Source organism: Hippocampus comes, unplaced genomic scaffold, assembly GCF_001891065.2.
Source record: "Hippocampus comes isolate QL1 unplaced genomic scaffold, H_comes_QL1_v1.1 scaffold331, whole genome shotgun sequence".
Classification (NCBI taxonomy): domain Eukaryota; kingdom Metazoa; phylum Chordata; class Actinopteri; order Syngnathiformes; family Syngnathidae; genus Hippocampus; species Hippocampus comes.
Genome location: NW_017804904.1, coordinates 269,745 through 288,709, shown reverse-complemented (window position 1 = coordinate 288,709; position 18,965 = coordinate 269,745). Strand labels below are relative to the sequence as shown.

The 18,965-nt window shown below is 39.4% G+C and overlaps 1 protein-coding gene across 1 annotated transcript in view; it reads right to left on the bottom strand.

Moving 5' to 3' along the window:
* Positions 1–1,846: 1,846 nt before the first annotated feature.
* The window catches only part of LOC109524262 (apolipoprotein B-100-like), a 34,131-nt gene continuing 17,012 nt past the window's right edge, over positions 1,847–18,965 (bottom strand). The window contains 12 exon segments of the mRNA XM_019883994.1: positions 1,847–2,034; positions 2,203–2,302; positions 2,305–2,342; positions 2,345–7,603; positions 11,936–12,309; positions 12,402–12,523; positions 14,172–14,347; positions 14,420–14,592; positions 15,323–15,533; positions 15,656–15,786; positions 17,339–17,521; positions 17,635–17,840. Of these exon segments, the coding sequence (XP_019739553.1) occupies positions 1,931–2,034; positions 2,203–2,302; positions 2,305–2,342; positions 2,345–7,603; positions 11,936–12,309; positions 12,402–12,523; positions 14,172–14,347; positions 14,420–14,592; positions 15,323–15,533; positions 15,656–15,786; positions 17,339–17,521; positions 17,635–17,840 (7,077 nt within the window). The 3' untranslated portion in view covers positions 1,847–1,930.

Below are 18,965 nucleotides of genomic sequence, written 5' to 3'. Positions count from 1 at the left end.
TATTTAAGTTACTTTGTTTATGGTGCTTGTTTTTTTTTTTTTTTTTTTTTTATTAATTGGATTTCATTGTATGTTGAGGTCAAGTGATTTACGTCACTCATTCTTGCTTTTTGCAAGCGTTTTGTGTACATTACGCTTTATCCTGGCTCTGTGTATCAAGCGTCCTTATTTGACATTTTTGGGGGGCGGGGGGGGGTTTGTCCACTCCAATCCGGATTATTCTGGATTTTAACCGTGCTATCTGTTTCTCTCTCTCTCTCTCTTGCTCTCACTCTCTCTCTTTATCTCTATCTATATTTATTTTAAAAAAATTTCTAATGTTTTTTTTTTTTTTTTCATATTCGTATTAATTTTTGTGCTTTTCAAGTTGAATCAGCTGGGCGGGAGGGGGAGGCTCTCACGTCCTCTATTGATGAAATACAGTGTTGATATGATGCATATGCATTACATGGACTGCAAAAACAATATGGATCCATTACAACTTTTTTTCTTTTTTTGATGATCTTAAATGCAGAGAACAAATTTAGATTTCATTTAGTAGAAAAGGTTGTATTATGTAAAAAGTAATGTGCAAATTCAATACAGTACTGCCCAGACTAAAACAGGTACTCAGCGATATTTGTATATTTAAACTAAATCAATCAAGCAATGATTAAAAACAAAATATTGGCTATTCATTTGAAGTCCTGTTTTGGTTACAATCTAGCTGGGAGACTTCTGGGAGTCTCCTCAACTACAACTCCTCAATGGAAGCACCTTGATGTTTGATACAGACGACTTGATGCACATTTGAGACACCTGAGATGCTCCTTAATATGATGGTGTTGGCGATGGGCAACTTAAAGGCTGGAGGGGCCAAAATTTGTCATCAGTGCCACTGGGGAAGCACATAGGAACACACACTCCCGAAAGAGATGAATGACAACAATACTACCGGTATTTTAAATAAGGACAAAATATGTGAAAAAAACATGAATACACCCGCAAAATATGTGCCCTTAATATATTTCATTTTTGGGAGGACATTTTTTTCAATGCATGTTTAAATTCCAGTTTCATAACACAACAACAAAGGGTACAATGGGTTTGAAGCAAACAACAAAATAACCACATACTGTACTTTTTTTCAACTGCAAAGGGCTCTCTTGGATAAAAAAATTACAAATCAAGGATGGCACAAAACTGATGAACAACAAAACATTAAGTGCAAGAACCTATTTTGGACACCATTTTCCCCCAAAAACATCAATTAATTCAAAATGTTTGTTATTCCACTTGAGTAGGAGACCCAGTGTCAGCCCAACTAAGACATATCTGCCATTTAGTGGTAATTGGTGATGTTACAACTTAAAACTATGGTTGACCCCTGCGTATTTGCAGCTCGTTACATACGGATTCACATATCCGCTGATTTGATTTTTTTTCACAATGTTTTCATATTTTAGATTGTCCATTTTTTTCTGGGATTTTCCTTAGAAAACGTAAACTGAGTCTTTATCAGCTAAGTTTGTCAAATTGTCATGTGTAATAAATGACTTTGAGATTTTGCAATAATTTTGTTACCCTGATTACACTCACTTCAACAATAATGGAACAACAATCCAATAGCCTTTTTGAAGTCACGTCACAAGGAAGCAGTGACAGCTCCAATGAAGGCGGAAGTGACAGCCGAAACTGTCAGCCAGGTAAGAGTTGAAGAAATACGTCACCAAAAAAGACCAGTGTCTGGAAAAAAAAAGAACCTTTAAACCTAATATAACAAACAGTTGACTTGAGTGGTTTCAAAACTAGTAATCCATCAATTGGTTGTGTATAAGTTATGAGAAGAGATAATTAAACATTTATTCGGTTTCACTGTCGTAACGGCCCGCCGAGGCAAAACATAGCTACTAAGTGGCCCGCGACAAAAATGAGTTTGACACCCGTGGACTTAGGGTGTAGGCAAAGAAAATCTCAAAGCTGGAATTCTGAATCTTGGTGTCATGACCCTTTTGGGAACAGAATGAATAAAGGCAGACATTTCAAACAAAATTGGTTAAAGGTTTCCTTTTTTCCAGACGTTTTTTTTTTTTTTTTTAAACTAGTGAAGAGAAAAAATGCCCCCCCCCCAAAAAACAAACAAACAAACAAACAAACAAAAATCCTCAAACCTGTTTTCACTAATTAAAAGACAACATGAATGTCATTGCATGAACATTTTATCTCAGAAGGTAGAAAACTCTATATTTAGTCCAGATATTTTGTATCCAGGGACAGTAAAGATTCTTGGCGGAAGGCTTGATGTTTCAAGTTTGTATTTTATAGAATGTGCGATTTGGCCTGCTTGGAAGACTCCTCTATTGGAATTTAGCCAGTATTATGCGGGCACTGTCACTGATATAAACTGGCTCTAAGTGCAACTCAAACCATTGTGTGTTTGGGTTTTTATTGTAAGTAAGTTTCAGGTGTGCCGCAAATGACTGTTGAGGAGTGGTAAGCAACCTTTTTAATCCAGCATGTTCCCAAAGAGAAACGTCTTGAACTTCAGGAGTCCTGATTCCCAGGAAAGGTACATTCATCACAGGTATTGAGAAAGGAACCGTCAAAAAGTCCACATTTGCTTCTCCATAAGCCCGGACGTTGAAGGTAACATTCATGTAATTATGTTCTGCTCCAATGTTGTAGTTGTACTTGTATTGGTTGAATCTGGCTGAACCAGTCCAGTAAGCCCGTTGCTTCTCAGAGTTGAATTGGGCACCGTAGTCATGCTGGAGCTCTACCTTCCCACTAAGTTTCAAGGGGAAGACCATCTTTATGGTTGCTTTATTCTTAACGTCATACACAGTCTCAAATGAATGGGACATGAATTCCAGAGTGTTGGAAATGGAACCAGTCACAGGTCCGCTGAGTTGTGATTGATGATAGGCTGCCAATGAAACTTTCAAGTCCCAGATATGGATCTCACCATTGGCACCGATGACACTCTTCACAAATGGCGCTTCAGATTCACATTGAGCATGCGTAACGATATGGCTAAAGATGACCGATTCCAATGTCAGCATTTGCTTTGTCCTTAATGCGGTCCAAGTTGTGTCGGCGACAAAATGTAACTTAGTAGTGTTGAAATTGATATTCAATTCTAAAGTGCTTTCATGTGTCCCTTCATCCGAGTAGTTTCCCCAGGACCACGTCCCACAAGCCGTTGTTTTTCCACTCCAAGCGATTCCTCTGGCCACCGTCGACGCCATGTCGTGTTTCACCGACGTCTGACTTGAAATTTCCATTGACGGCATGTCAAAGTTGTGGTTGTAAGACATGCTTGTATTCACGAAGATTCCACTCCTCAGTGAGAGTGTCATGCTGTTGACCAAGTCCGCTGTGTACATTGAAGTCGCGACCTTTGAGACGGTCTGTGCACAGACCTCAGCCGAAGAACCCACGAGTACCAAGGATGCGTCATGAGCAAAGGAAAAAGCCAAATGGGAAGCTTTCAACATTTCTGTAAACGTCAACTGTTTCGATCCAGGCGCGTCTAATTGAGCCATTGCATCAAAAGTATATTCCATAATCCGGAGAGTTGATTTGGCCTGAGATTGAACAGTGGCTGTAAACTTGGGGTTTTCCGGAGTAGATGTTGAATTTTCAACCTTTCCCGTAGTAGCCAGAGTGTACACGGGGGAGCTCACTTTAAATTCACCTTGAAATGTTCCCAAAACGTGGACACAATTCGCATCAGTTAGTTTGATCCCTGGCATTGGGAGTGATGTGACTTCAAAATCCTTTGTATGTAATACGGGGATGATGATGGATGGAACTTTGATATCCGAAAGTGTTATTTCTGGAAAGGTGACGTCTGGTAGGGCAAATATGTAAAGAACTTTCAGATCACCGAAAATCCGGTCAGGGTCAATGGCTGGCATTTCAAATCGTTTGATAGAATCGATCATTGCAAGGATTTTGGCTTTGAGCTCATCGAAAGATATTGTAAAGGCAGGAATTGTGATTGAGCCAAGAATGGTAAACTCCGGGACTGAAATTTCTGCTGGAACGGAGATTTCATGCAATTGGTTCATGTTGATTGTAAATCCAGGAACGACAAGGTCCGTAAAAAGTATCGTGAAATTGTCAACCTGAATTTTAACTTTCTTGAATTCATTCAAACCGCCGTTGATGGTTTGCTTTATTCGACAGAGGATCTCGTTGTCATTCACCAATTTGCCGATCTCCTCGATCAATTGGTTGATCTTCGCTGAAACGAAGGCTACAATATTATTGTAGGATTCACTTGCTCTATGGAGGTGAAAGTACACTTCGTCTCTGATATCCATGTCAAGAATTCTCTGCCTGATGTCTTCAATGACATCCTGAACTTTCATTTTGACGTCGACGTAAAATGTACTGTCCATCACATGTTTTAGCTTCTTCAGCGACTCCGCCACTTTTGTGTTTCGGAGTTTTTCTATGTAACTGAAAATTGTACGTTGAATTGTGCGGATAAATTCCCTGACAGCTTCAACTTTTGACACAATCTCATATGTTTTTATCCTCTCGTTTATGTAATTTGTCAATTGCGCAATATTCTTGTTGGCTTCATTCACAAATGAATAATAGTCAAAGTCCGTCAGTGACTCAAGAGCTGAAGAAACACCACCAAGTTCTTCCATTATTTTGTTCACATCGATTGTACTTAGATGGTTTTTGACACTCTGGAGAAGTTGCGCAATTTGATCATGAAGAAATTCCAAATCGACAACCTTTAGAGCATTGGCGAATGAACGCACGCCCTCCTCAATTTTCATTTTCCTGATGAGAATCGCCACCTGCTCACTTATTTCTTTAAACGTATCACTGAGGTCGTATTTTGAAACGTGATCTCTGATGTAGGAATATATTGCATTGAGTTTGGAGGGCACATCATATTCATCAATCCAGTTGACGAAAACATCCTTCGCTGATTCCATCACATTTGCAATTTCTGTATAAGGAATTTCATACAAAAGTTTCTCAATGCCCAAATTGGTTGAAAGAAGAAAGTCGTTCATTTGTTGGAACAATATCCTCACATCGAAACTCTCAATTTTATCATATATGTCTGCCAGGGTTTTTCTTATTTTCTCTCGTATTCCAGATTTTGAATCTAATTCTTGCAGCCAAGCAATGCTACTGCCTGCGAGTTTCTCCAAATCAAACTGTTCCACAATGTTATCGATGGCCTTCAGGGCTTCAAGTAGCCATCCCCTGATATTGTACTTCCCAGTAAATGCATGCAGTTCATTTTCGGTTGCATTAAGCACGCGTGCTAATTTTTCAGGGATGTGCCTCGTCTTGACGTAGTCATTGATTGAAAGAATTAGGTTTCGAATTTTAGCAGCAACATCAAACACTTTATTTTCCAAATCCTTTTTCATGTTGTTCATTATGACATCCAGATCATCCATCGTTACGTCAACCCCGTTCATAAAGTAATCAAGTTTCTCTTTAATTTGATCCACTTTGTTTTCCAACTCCATTTCTTTCATGAAGTCACTGACTTGCGATGGGAACTGCTCTAACTTGACTCTGAAATCAGATATCATCTGTTTAATATTCTGATTGTTGATGTATCTTTGAAGTGTTTCCAACGCACGTATACATGCATTCTTCAGTTGTTGACAAGCAGCGAGAAAAGGAAATGGCGTCGTCAGAATGCTATGACAGTTGCTGCTCTTGTCATATTGGAGAAAACCAGTCAGACTGAATTCTTGCTTTTCGACTTTCGATCCGATATTTTCGTTCCATCCATGGAGAGCATCTGTGAGCATGACTTCCGAAAATTCAAATCTACCTTTCTGTCGGTTGTTATAGGCGCTGATATTCTGTTGGAAAGAATGATTGTTTAGTTGAGATTTAATTTTCCACATGACAGCTTGACCACTTGGCAATAGGAAACCATCAAATTTGTGATCTAATTGGGTGGACGTCTCCCAATTTGAAAGTGCATGCACGGTCGACACTCTGCTGTCATGTGAGCAGACGAGAAGCGAAGGCTCAGCCTTCACGAGCAGCTTACTGTACAGTTGCCCAGTATGCTTTCCATACAAATCGATTTCTCCATCACCGTTGAAAAAGGCATCAATCGAGAGGACGAACGGCAGAGCTTGGGTGCGTATCATGCTGTCAAAATGGAGGAGCTTAGATTCGACGTGTGATTCACAAAAATATGTGGAGGAAAGTCCAGCAAACTCCAGTTCACAGGTTTGACCCAAATGGACACCTGATATGTTTCCGGAAGTGTTCGATTGTATTTGACCCGCCATGGCTTCGTAGTTTAACTCATAGGTGTGTTTAATGATGTGTTCTTCTCCATAAGATCCATGTGTGAATCCACTCAGTTCCGCCTTAACCGGCTTCAACTTGATGGAGTCTTTTCTGCTCAAAGTGAGATTAAACCATTTCAGTCCATTTGTCGCATCCAATGTCATGACAAACGGCTTCAGATAAATCTTGGTATCCTGCTTATAGTAAAAATCTTCACACAGGGCGTTGCTAGAAGAGCGAAGGGCGAGGGCCCATAGCGTGAGGGTCAGTGTTTGGCTATTTTCGGTTTTCATCTGCCCCATTTTTCCCATGCTGGTACTAATAAAAGTGAAAGCCCTTCTGTCCAGTTCGACGTTGACATTATTTCTTGTGTGTGCACTGAACACATTCCCATTCAAGGCACCCCAAAAAGAGGCTTTCTTTGCAGTCATTTTAGCCCCAATATTCAGCTCACCTTCGCCTTCCTCTGCCATTGTTTTACTCGTGGAGGACAACGATGCCCCGTTGCTGTCCATGGATCCACTGAAGATATTTTCAAATGTGACGGGGCTGTATTGAATGCTATTCGCTCCACTTGTGGTCAAACCATTTCTATCAAACACAATGGATGCTTTGTGTATTCCTCGACCTTCGGCAAAGGTGAGAGAGCCATCTGTGTTTACTTCAAGCCTTCTTGAGTTCAGTGAGCCGTTTATGAGGTGATATGCCTGGTTGGTTTCATCATCTGCCTTTGATTCAGCTAAGATGATGACATTATGGTTGGACACACCAAACTTAAATTCATTTCTCAGCATTTTTCTCCCGCTTTTAGCAACACCGGTACACTTCAGGATTAGTTGTGAATCTTTGTAGTTGAGTTCTGCCACATGATTGAAGATGTCTTTCTGGGCGTTTGTTTCGAAGACAATATTCAATCCAGAGTTCGTATAGATTCCATGGATTGTATTGTGAATTTTCAGAAATGGTGAGTCAAAGCGTAAGATGGACTCTCCTCTTCCTTTTCTTTCTTGCGGGTGCAGCTTGTAACTGTTGCTATAGGAGCTATTGGTAGAGAAAGAACCAATTTGAAGGGTTCCATCCCAGGTGCCATCTCCTGTGACTTCACCTGAGTCTGTAATGGAAGTTGACTGGGCAACGTAGTGGAAAGAAGTGTGGAGGCCCAGTGGACTTGATGCTTCAATCTTGTAATTGGCCTTTGCGTGTAGTTTGTTGGTAACATCCAAAGTGTCTGAGAAACTCACTCTTGTCTGAATGAGATTGTGGCTCAAGGAATTATTCACCAGATACTCCAGATGATCATCCCCTCTTCCTGACATCATCCAAGTTCCTTGAAACAGACAGAAATTACATTATTGACAATATCAGAAAAAGAGCCATTGATGGAGTGATTTGTGCAAAACAACAACAACAAAGTCAATTAAGTACGTACTTTTTAACAGCAATTATCTTTATATTTTCAAAACAAATATGGAAAATTTGCATTGTAATGTTGAACAATAACATATCTTACAAAACCCACTTCCAATGAAATTGGAATGTTGTGTCAAACAATACAAAACAAAAAAAAAACTGAACACAATGATTTGCAAATCATGTTCAACCTATATTTCATTGAATCCACGACAAAGACAATATATTTAATGTTGAAATTTATCGATTAACTTGGGACAGGTGACAAAAAAGACAGAAAGTTGAGGAATGCTCATCAAACACCTGTTTGGAACATCCCACAGGTGAACAGACTAAATGGGAACAGGTTCAGTGCCCTGAATGAGGATAAAAGGAGATCCCTGAATTGCTCAGTCATTCACGAGCAAGGATGAGGCGGGGTTCACGTCTTTGTGAACAACTGCGTGAGGAAATAGTCGAACAGTTTAAGGACAACATTCCTGAATGGACAATTAATCGCAAGGTCCATCATCAAAAGCTGCAAAGACTCTGGAGAAATCACTGCATGTAAGGGACAAGGCCCATGGCCTTCGATCCCTCATGCGGCACTGCATCAAAAACCGACATCAGTGTGTCAAGGATATCCCCACATGGGCTCAGGAATAATTCGGAAAATCATTGTCAGTAGTCACAGTTTGGTGCTTCATCTTTAACTCCAACTTAAAACTGTACCATGCAAAGTAAAAGCCATTTATCGACAACACCCAAAAAAGCCGCCGGTTTCTCTTGGCCTGAGCTCATCTAAGATGGACTAATGCAAAGTTCTGTGGTCTGACAAGTCCACATTTCAAATTGATTTTTGGAAATTATGAATGTCGTGTCGTCCGGGCCAAAGAGGAAAAGAACGATCTGGACTGTTATGAATGCAAAGATCAAAAGCCAGCAGCTGTGATGATATCGGGCTGTGTTAGTGCCAATGACATGAGTAACTTACACATCTGTGAATGAACCATTAATGCTGAAAGGTGCATCCAGGTTTTGGAGAAACGTGCTGCCATCCAAAGCAACGTGGACGCCCCTCCTTATTTCAGCAAGACAATGTCAAACCACATTCTGCACATAACAACATGGCTTTGACGTAATAGATTGCGGGTACTAGACTGGCCTGCCTGCAGTCCAGGCCTGTCTCCCATTGAAAATGTGTGGCGTATTATGAAGTCCAAAATACCACAACAGATACCCAGCACTGTTGAACAGCTGAAGGTGTACATCATGCAAGAATGGGAAAGAATCGTACCGACAAAGCTTCAACAGTTTGTGTCCTTTCCCAAACATGTAGTGAATGTTGTTAAAAGAAAAGGTGATGTAACACAGTGGTAAGCATGACCCTGTTCCAACTTTTTGGGAAGGTGTTGCAGCCATAAAATTCTGTGTGATTATTATTCACCAGATACTCCAGATGATCATCCCCTCTTCCTGACATCATCCAAGTTCCTTGAAACAGACAGAAATTACATTATTGACAATATCAGAAAAAGAGCCATTGATGGAGTGATTTGTGCAAAACAACAACAACAAAGTCAATTAAGTACGTACTTTTTAACAGCAATTATCTTTATATTTTCAAAACAAATATGGAAAATTTGCATTGTAATGTTGAACAATAACATATCTTACAAAACCCACTTCCAATGAAATTGGAATGTTGTGTCAAACAATACAAAACAAAAAAAAAAAAAACTGAACACAATGATTTGCAAATCATGTTCAACCTATATTTCATTGAATCCACGACAAAGACAATATATTTAATGTTGAAATTTATCGATTAACTTGGGACAGGTGACAAAAAAGACAGAAAGTTGAGGAATGCTCATCAAACACCTGTTTGGAACATCCCACAGGTGAACAGACTAAATGGGAACAGGTTCAGTGCCCTGAATGAGGATAAAAGGAGATCCCTGAATTGCTCAGTCATTCACGAGCAAGGATGAGGCGGGGTTCACGTCTTTGTGAACAACTGCGTGAGGAAATAGTCGAACAGTTTAAGGACAACATTCCTGAATGGACAATTAATCGCAAGGTCCATCATCAAAAGCTGCAAAGACTCTGGAGAAATCACTGCATGTAAGGGACAAGGCCCATGGCCTTCGATCCCTCATGCGGCACTGCATCAAAAACCGACATCAGTGTGTCAAGGATATCCCCACATGGGCTCAGGAATAATTCGGAAAATCATTGTCAGTAGTCACAGTTTGGTGCTTCATCTTTAACTCCAACTTAAAACTGTACCATGCAAAGTAAAAGCCATTTATCGACAACACCCAAAAAAGCCGCCGGTTTCTCTTGGCCTGAGCTCATCTAAGATGGACTAATGCAAAGTTCTGTGGTCTGACAAGTCCACATTTCAAATTGATTTTTGGAAATTATGAATGTCGTGTCGTCCGGGCCAAAGAGGAAAAGAACGATCTGGACTGTTATGAATGCAAAGATCAAAAGCCAGCAGCTGTGATGATATCGGGCTGTGTTAGTGCCAATGACATGAGTAACTTACACATCTGTGAATGAACCATTAATGCTGAAAGGTGCATCCAGGTTTTGGAGAAACGTGCTGCCATCCAAAGCAACGTGGACGCCCCTCCTTATTTCAGCAAGACAATGTCAAACCACATTCTGCACATAACAACATGGCTTTGACGTAATAGATTGCGGGTACTAGACTGGCCTGCCTGCAGTCCATTGAAAATGTGTGGCGTATTATGAAGTCCAAAATACCACAACAGATACCCAGCACTGTTGAACAGCTGAAGGTGTACATCATGCAAGAATGGGAAAGAATCGTACCGACAAAGCTTCAACAGTTTGTGTCCTTTCCCAAACATGTAGTGAATGTTGTTAAAAGAAAAGGTGATGTAACACAGTGGTAAGCATGACCCTGTTCCAACTTTTTGGGAATGTGTTGCAGCCATAAAATTCTGTGTGATTATTTGCAAAAAACAATATATTTTATCAGTTTGAATATTAAATACTGAAATCTTGCCTTTGTTGTGTATTCAATTAAAGATCGGTTGAACATGATTTCCAAAGTAAAATTCCATCCAACTTAATTGGAATTGGCGTCGTAAATTAAAACGAAATAAAGATGACTCATGATTTCCTAAAAACACCGCACTTCAATAAATACAAACAAAACAACTAAAACCACATACTGTACTATTTGTAGTGTATTATATATAAACTTTAAATCAAACTAAAATCATTACAATTACAAGGCGACATCACTTGTCAAAGTACAGATAAAGCGTTGCTATTTAATGGGTGTTAGAGCCATGGAGTAGTGTCACTTGAAATTGGAAACTTAATCAATCAATGAAACATGCTTATTTTTTTCAGTGATATGGTCCCTAATGTATTTTTTTTTCCATATGGTACAGTGTTTAGGACATTGTATAGGTGAAAGTGCAGGAATTGTAACCCGTTTACCAGGACGTTTATTTGATATATGTTCTATTTTGATGCCCTGAATTGATGATGCTCCATGTATTTAAACATGTGACCATGTTTTGTTTTATTTTATTTTCTCTTTCTGCCGAAAGAATCAAGAAAAAGTTCAATAGCAAAAAAATAAAATAAAAAATAGATTCTGCTAAACCACAATTTCATTCCACTATTTTTATTTATTTATTTATTTAATTAATTATTACTTGTGTCAGATTCAAGTTATTTCTGTGACCATCGTGGACTTTTCTTTCAAGGGCAGAGGGGTATGAACAATATAATAATATAATAATTATCCACGTATAGATTAGCATCCAGTCATAATACACACTCTGAGGCATGACACTCGACACCACAGCGATCAAAGTCAAGGCCCGGGGACCAGATCTGGCCCGCCACATCATTTTATGTGGCCCGTGAAAGCAAATCGAACATGTCAACTTCTGTGATGCTTGCAAAAATATGTATCAAAATTTCAAATTCTCATACCGGTATGTAATAAATAAGAGAGACATCGTAAGCATTTTCTTGTTGCCAAACACCTAAATTGAGTAACTTAAACAATAGTTGAATAAACTATTATTCTTGACTTCTTAATATGATTTCAGTCATAATGGCCCTCGAAACGGCAAACGGTAACTAAAATGTGGCCCGAGACGAAAATGGGTTTCGCACCCCTGCTCTACACATTCATTCTTTGTTTTCGGGTAAATGTTGGAGTTCATTCTGCAAGGTAGTCATTCTGCAACAAAGTGAATTTGAAATGGTTTACCTTCAAGATTGTATACAAGCAGGTTGAAAGGTGAGTTGGTTATGGCCTTGTATTGCACAATGTAGCTGGGGATGTCAACAGTGTGGTTGCCACCAGAAATTGAGCCTTCCAAACTGTAGAAGTTGCTGTTGATCTTGACAGATGCTTCAGCCACACCAATAAGGGGCACAGGGAAATCGATAACGGGAGGTACAGTGAATGACGGGAGTCGATAGATTTGGGACGGGACATGTAAACCTATTGATGGCAAATCTAGAGCAGGAGCTGACAGGGATTTGGGAAAATTCAGTTGCTCTGATTTTTTGCCTCCCAGTGGAAGAGGAAGCGAGAATGCCATTTTGTCCTTGTTAAACTTGTAGCGGAAAGAATTGTCACTGTTAAAATAAAAGCCACATTAGTTATCATGTCACTTATCACCTGAAAATATATTTAAAATATGGAATAGGTAGTCAAACGAGCAACTTACAATTGCAGGAAGATTCTCTCAGGTAGAGATGGGACAATGACTTCTGAGAGTCTCCTCTTATTTTGCATGAGCTTAAGAATGGGAATGCTTACTGTGAACTTGTCCAGCCAAATGTTTGTAGCCTGCATGGAAAAAGAAGGTCAGGCATCCATTGCATTTGCCAGTCAATAATTGTACATGAATTTTTTTTTCTATCATTTGTCGAATTACAAGTACAATAAAACAACCAAAATTGTCTGATAAAATTGAGATTTATTATCTTGGTTCAAGTGCAATTCTCTCAAATATCTGTGAAAGTGAAGTTAATTTTGCAGCAACTTCCCTGCAATTGCTAATTTGTCGGAGAAATTTAATGTGATAATGTATTGTGTTGTCAGTAAACCAGGTCATTGTAACAACAACAACAAATTATCCTGACTTTTTCTTTACCCTCCAATTCCAAAGCTAAGAGGCCTTATGTACAAAGAAAGCCTAGTACACATAAAATGTGGCGTAAGTTCTTTTCAAGGCAGAAATGTATGAAGCCCCCAAGGTGACATGAAAGTAAAAAAAAAACCTAAAACAAACCGTTGCCTTCCCTCGCAAAGTTTTGCATTCCCGTGCAATCTTTGCGAGGGAACACAAAACTTTGCATTCCCTCGCAAAGATTGCGAGATAAGGCAAACTTTTTTTTTTTTTGCTGCAAAGGGACTTTTTTTTTTTTTTTTTTTTTTTTTTTTAATGTATTTATGTACTTCCGGGTCATCTTGGCTAATGTAGATGCTCATGCGAGAGATGACTTCGGGGAAGTAGAGAATTATGGAGGAGGACTTGGAAATTGTATTTAAGCTCAAGAACAGATTTAATGGCTTTGTATTTCAAGCCAATTTCAAAGTAAAATTCCATCAAACTCGTCATCCATGTTTGTTGTTTTCAGTTACCCGGAAGATGACCCGGAGGTACGTCAACGCGCATTTAAAAAAAAACAAAAAACGGCCCTTTGCCCCAAAAAAAAAAAAAAAGTTGACATTGTCTCGCAATCTTTGCGAGGGAATGCAATCTTTGCAAGGGAACACAAAGGGTTTTTTTTTCCCTTCCATTTCCCCTCTATTCCAACACACCTGATTCAATGATCAGCTCATCAGCAAGCGCTGTCGAGGCCTGAAAAGCTCATGAGCAATTGAATCAGGTGTAATGGAGTCGGGAAGGATCTAAAACAGGCAGGCTGTGGCTCTGGAGCAACCGGAGTTCCCTACCCCTGCCTTAGGGGCTCCATAGAAATGAGTGGTGCTGGCGTGCTTCATTTCTACAGCTGTTGATACTTTGTCGACACTTAAGGGTGATGCTGGGAAACTGTTCTAAAAAAATACATCTGTGCAACTGATGAACAATGAACCCCCCCACGCGTCTGCAATATATTAGCGCATGTGCCAAGTACTGGAATGATTATTAACAGTTTTCCAGATTCACCACTTCATTAATACAAGGAACTCTCTCCTTTTTACAGTTTTCTGACCAACCCCCAATGTGAGATGCAAACATTCCAAGCACGTGTGAACTCCAAAAAGGACAGCCGTCAGCATTGCAAATGTCTTTGTGTGCCACACGACAATTAAATAAGACAACTTCCTGTCTTGTAAGTACAAGCCAGCGAAACAGTGTGAATGTGATTCAAATGGGTACCGTTTTTTTTTTTTTTTTTTTTTTTTTGGTTTGTTTTGTTTTTGTTTTTTTACACAAATATGGGGGGGGGGGAGAGAAAACACAAAATGACAACTCGCTGTTTGTTACCTCAATTCCTTTGGTGACAATATGTCGCAGTTTCATGTCTGTTTTTGCAACCTTCCGGTCCAGGATATTTTCAGTGAGTTTTTTCAGTTTTCTTTGATGATCTTCTAGGCTTGGCAAAATTTGCCGAATCTTTGAATTCAAGTCCGATGTCAATTGCACCTCAAACTTCTCTTCATCTACATACAAATGCAGCCATAAATAATTGTTGATTGTCAAATGTGATACGTTGGAAGGTGATCATTGGTTACCATATTTAAGGGAAGCTGTCTGTCGGTAGCTGGTCTCAGGCAGCTTGATCGTAGTTTCGATGTTCATGATGATATCCAGATGCTTCTTCAGGGTTGCAGTGAACGAAGCATTTGTTTTTAGGGCTGGAATGAGCATCTGGAGTTGCAGGATTGCATTTTTCATCAATTCGAGTCTACATTAAAGAGCACAGAAGTTGAACAATGAATGAAATTGAATTTGTCTGCATCCTTGGTATCCTTTTATTGCCGACAAGACTGATTATGTTCTCGTGGCACTGAATTGATCGCAACTGGACTGTTTTGCACTGATTCAATGCCCTGAGAATGGAATGTACCTGGGTGAACGACATAATTCACAGGCACAAAATAACATGTTGAATTATGTCTGATTATAGGGTATCTTTTATAACTTTGTTTATTCATAAATCATAATAGCCATAATAATAATTATTGGGAAGCAGCAGCACATTCATAGATACACTATTAAGCATTTGGACTAAAGGGTCATGATTGAAATATAGCTGTAGACAAAAGACATTTTAATTATCTTATAGATGATAAATAATTGCGAATGCAAAGACAAAAAAAAAAAAAAAAAAAAAACCATCCCATTGTGCAGTCCTTAGTTTTCAGTTCTTTGTCAAAATATTCATTTCTCTAGAGATACTATCATACACAAAACATTTTCGTTTCTGGTCTGGTCATCCCATTTGGAATCATTTCCAAATCCATTTGCTGTCACTGTTTTCTTATTTATTGTGACAAAGTTTGCTATTGTTTCCAGCTCATCTCCCTACAAACGAGTACGACAATAAATACCCTTCTGTAAAAGAAAAATCTTGCTTGATGCACAACATCCCATATTTGGTTTTAACTGTTTATTTATAAAACTACGGATTGTACCTCGTACTCCCCACCAGCGTCAACTGTGGAATGTCCTTGTTGGTGACCTCCATGGAAATGCCACGCAAGTTGTTTTGCTTGACTTCACTATCAACTCCAGCCACCCTGATGCCAAGCTGCACATCGTAGTTAGGAATGACAACTTCGCCGGTCAGAATGTTCTTATTGCGGTTGTATTTCACAGATGCAGTGGCTTCTGTTGAATCATCACCTACCAATGGAATAAATAAAACACTGTTATTAATTAGTTATATTCGTCTTCTTGACCGTATTGCGTCATGAGATGCCATGAAACTGGTGCTTATGAACACAGTCAGTGTATTATAATCCTACCTTCGGCCTTTAAGGTTATCCTCAGGGAATCAATTTCATGCCGACCCTTTTTTCCTTCTTTTAGGATTTCACGCTTTATGGTGGCAGTGTACTCGGTAACATTGTCTGTGGGTTGAATTAGCACTGCAGCCCTAAGAGAATGTCAAAAATAACTTTATGTTAGGGTACAACATAATAATCCCCCAAAAAACTAAAAAATATTTTTTTTTTCTTTTTTAGGTTTTGCATAAAAACGTGAAGATTGTCAAAAATGAAATCTCATTTTCACTCAATCTGTATGATTTAGAATCTGATAATACCATACAATAGTTGGAAGGTAAATCTGCGACTTTACTGGGGAAAAAACCTCTTATGAACTATCCATCCATCCATTTTCTGATCCGCTTTGTCTTCACATGGCGTGCTGGAGCCTATCCCAGCTGTCTTCGGGCAGTAGACGGGGGACACCCTGAAGCGGTTGCCAGCCAATCGCATGGCACACATAGATGAACAACCATCCGCGCTCACACTCACACCTCGGGACAATTTAGAGCAGTGGTTCTTAACCTTGTTAGAGGTACTGAACCCAACCAGTTCATCTGCACATTCGTCGAACCCTTCATTTGTGAAAAATAAAAATAGGACTTTTTAAATCAATTCAACAAGTAAAAAACACATTTATTAAAAACCGAAAAGAAGTTAAAAAAAGTCCAGACATAAGTGTAATTGTTTTTAATTGTGCACAAAATGAACCATGCATGACGTACTATTACGACAGTCACACGTTGACTACTGAGCAAACTGAATTTCCCACAGCACTAATTGAACAAGCAATGTGATGTGATCATCTGCAGCCAAAGATGGCCAAGCGGGCGTGTCATAACTAATTGACATGTTGAGTCGGGTGTGTCTTAACCTCCATGGGAGAGGTTCCGTCAAACCCCTGAGACTGATTCACCAATCGAATCCAGGTTAAGAACCACTGATTTAGAGTGTTCCATTAACCTGCCATGCATGTTTTTGGAATGTGGGAGAAAACCGGAGTACCCGGAGAAAACCCATGTAGGCCCAGGGAGAACATGCAAACTCCACACAGGGAGGCCCGGAGCTGGAATTGAACACAGTACCTCAGCACTGTGAGGTTGACGCGCTAACCACTGGACCACCGGGCCGCACCGATTGTGTTTTATAATTTCAAAACCACTACCAGTATTTTGTCATATCTGCAGTGCCAGTAAAGGCCTTGTACTCCATTCTCTTTATATTCAATCTCTTTGTACAGCAGTTTGCTACGGCTGTTCTTTTTTAAAAAAAATTATTTTTTGGAAGTGCTTTATAAATGCAAGTTTCAATACACACAGACCTGTACGGTGTAATTGTGAATCACTCATTAAATCAGATATACATAATTTGATAGCTTTGCCTTTACTAAAATAACTGTGGCGGGTCTACATCTTATATGACAGTAACAATAACATTAAGTAATTCCAGCAGACAACGAACGAACTTTGACACGTTTGATGTTCTCATTGACATCACTACGCATTAACCTGCTGATCGGAAGTAAGGTGTCATACCTTACCCCAAACACAGAACTGCCACATGCACAGATTCATCAAGTCCATTTGCAATTTACTCAGCAGACATTTTAATACAGAGGGCCACACAAGTGAGCAATATTACTGATCAAGATGTGTCACTTACATGGTTTCAGCAGTCAGAGGATAATAGGGGGCCTGGCTTTTGGAGGATGTATTTGAATAATGAACAACGGTGCAGATTTTGAGACCTCTGAATAGAGGCTGACAGTCAGTTGAGTTAGTCTGGTCCACCACAAAAGATGGCACTGTCATGACTTGACCAGAGGTGACTGACACCAACTTGTTGCTATATTAGAAAGAAGGAAGGGATGAAATGATCAGTGAGGGTAACACTCCTAGCATCATGTCATATTTTCGAATCTAGGTGACATTGTTACACGTGAAGTAAATTCCACTAACCTAAAAGAAAAAAGCTGCGTGTTTGATTTTGGTGCAGGAATGGACAGTCTAATTTTGTTTCTGTTGATGGTAACCTTTGCATTGAGGGAGTGCTCGTGATACATGTTCGTGTGCATCTCAAGACCTGCCTCCACATAATCTGCCGCATGAACAGTCATTTGGGTGATGAATTCTAATCCAATAGAAGGCATAAATGCCAGGTCACCCTGGACATAAAAAAGTCAAGCAAAACAAATGCACTGAACAATGATTCATTGACGGCCATATTCCCCCCCATGTGTATAAACAGGAAAAGGTGCATCGTTGTGCGCTTTTCTGGCTGCACATATTCTGCTGGCGATTTAAATCTGTCATTGATGCACCTTCGAGCCACTTATTCACTCTGGGTTCCGTGTCAAATCTGGCCTTCCCCATATTTTGCCCTCATCTTCAGCATATTTCCTCTTACGTGCTTCAGAGGCTGTAGTAAGTCAAGCATCCCGGTAAGATCATCATATTACACTTGGGAGTCTGGATGCAGGTCCAATATGTGCCATTCTAACAACACCAATTTATTTCTTTTTAATTTCTTTTTTTCCCACCACAGTCTCATGCAGTATACCATCGTTGGCATACATTTGTTGGCATGAAGACTCAGCCAGGCCAAGGGAAAGTTTCAGATGATCAACCAGGTTTATTTGGTAATACCGTATTGGCCCGACTACAAGACAGCCCTGATTATAAGACGACCCTCTCTTTTTCAAGTGCAATCACATTCGTAAATGAATGGCTTCTGGTTTTTTAAATGTAAATTACATAACTTGTCCTTAGCTGCCGGTTAACCTGGCCGATCTTCAACCCACTTTTCTCCAGATTGTCACTACATTTCTCCATTTTCTGTTGTCTTTTCTATTATTTTCTTCTCTTTACCTTCTTATCGCTATTTTTTTATTTTTCTTCTTCGTGCTACTGCTGTTTTTATTTTTATCCTTCGTGGCAGGGGTTCACTTTGGCCTGGGGAGTCAAGTTCAGCATTCGCTTCATTGATATGTGGCGCCATCTAGCGTCGTGAATGGGTATAATGTGTCGACACAGAATATAAGACGACCCCCACTTTTTCAGTCTTATTTCAATGCAAAAAACGCCGTCTTATATTCGGGCCAATACGGTAGTTGAGGCATTTTTTTTAATTTAAAAAATTTGGTGCCATTCTTCGTGTTTTATAAAGACTAAATTATTCTTATTTATCTCTTATTTTTGGAAAGGTTTTTGAAACATTCATATTGACAAGTTATTTTGTACAATAAAGCAAAACTGACAAATACTATGTTATATATAATATTGATAATTTC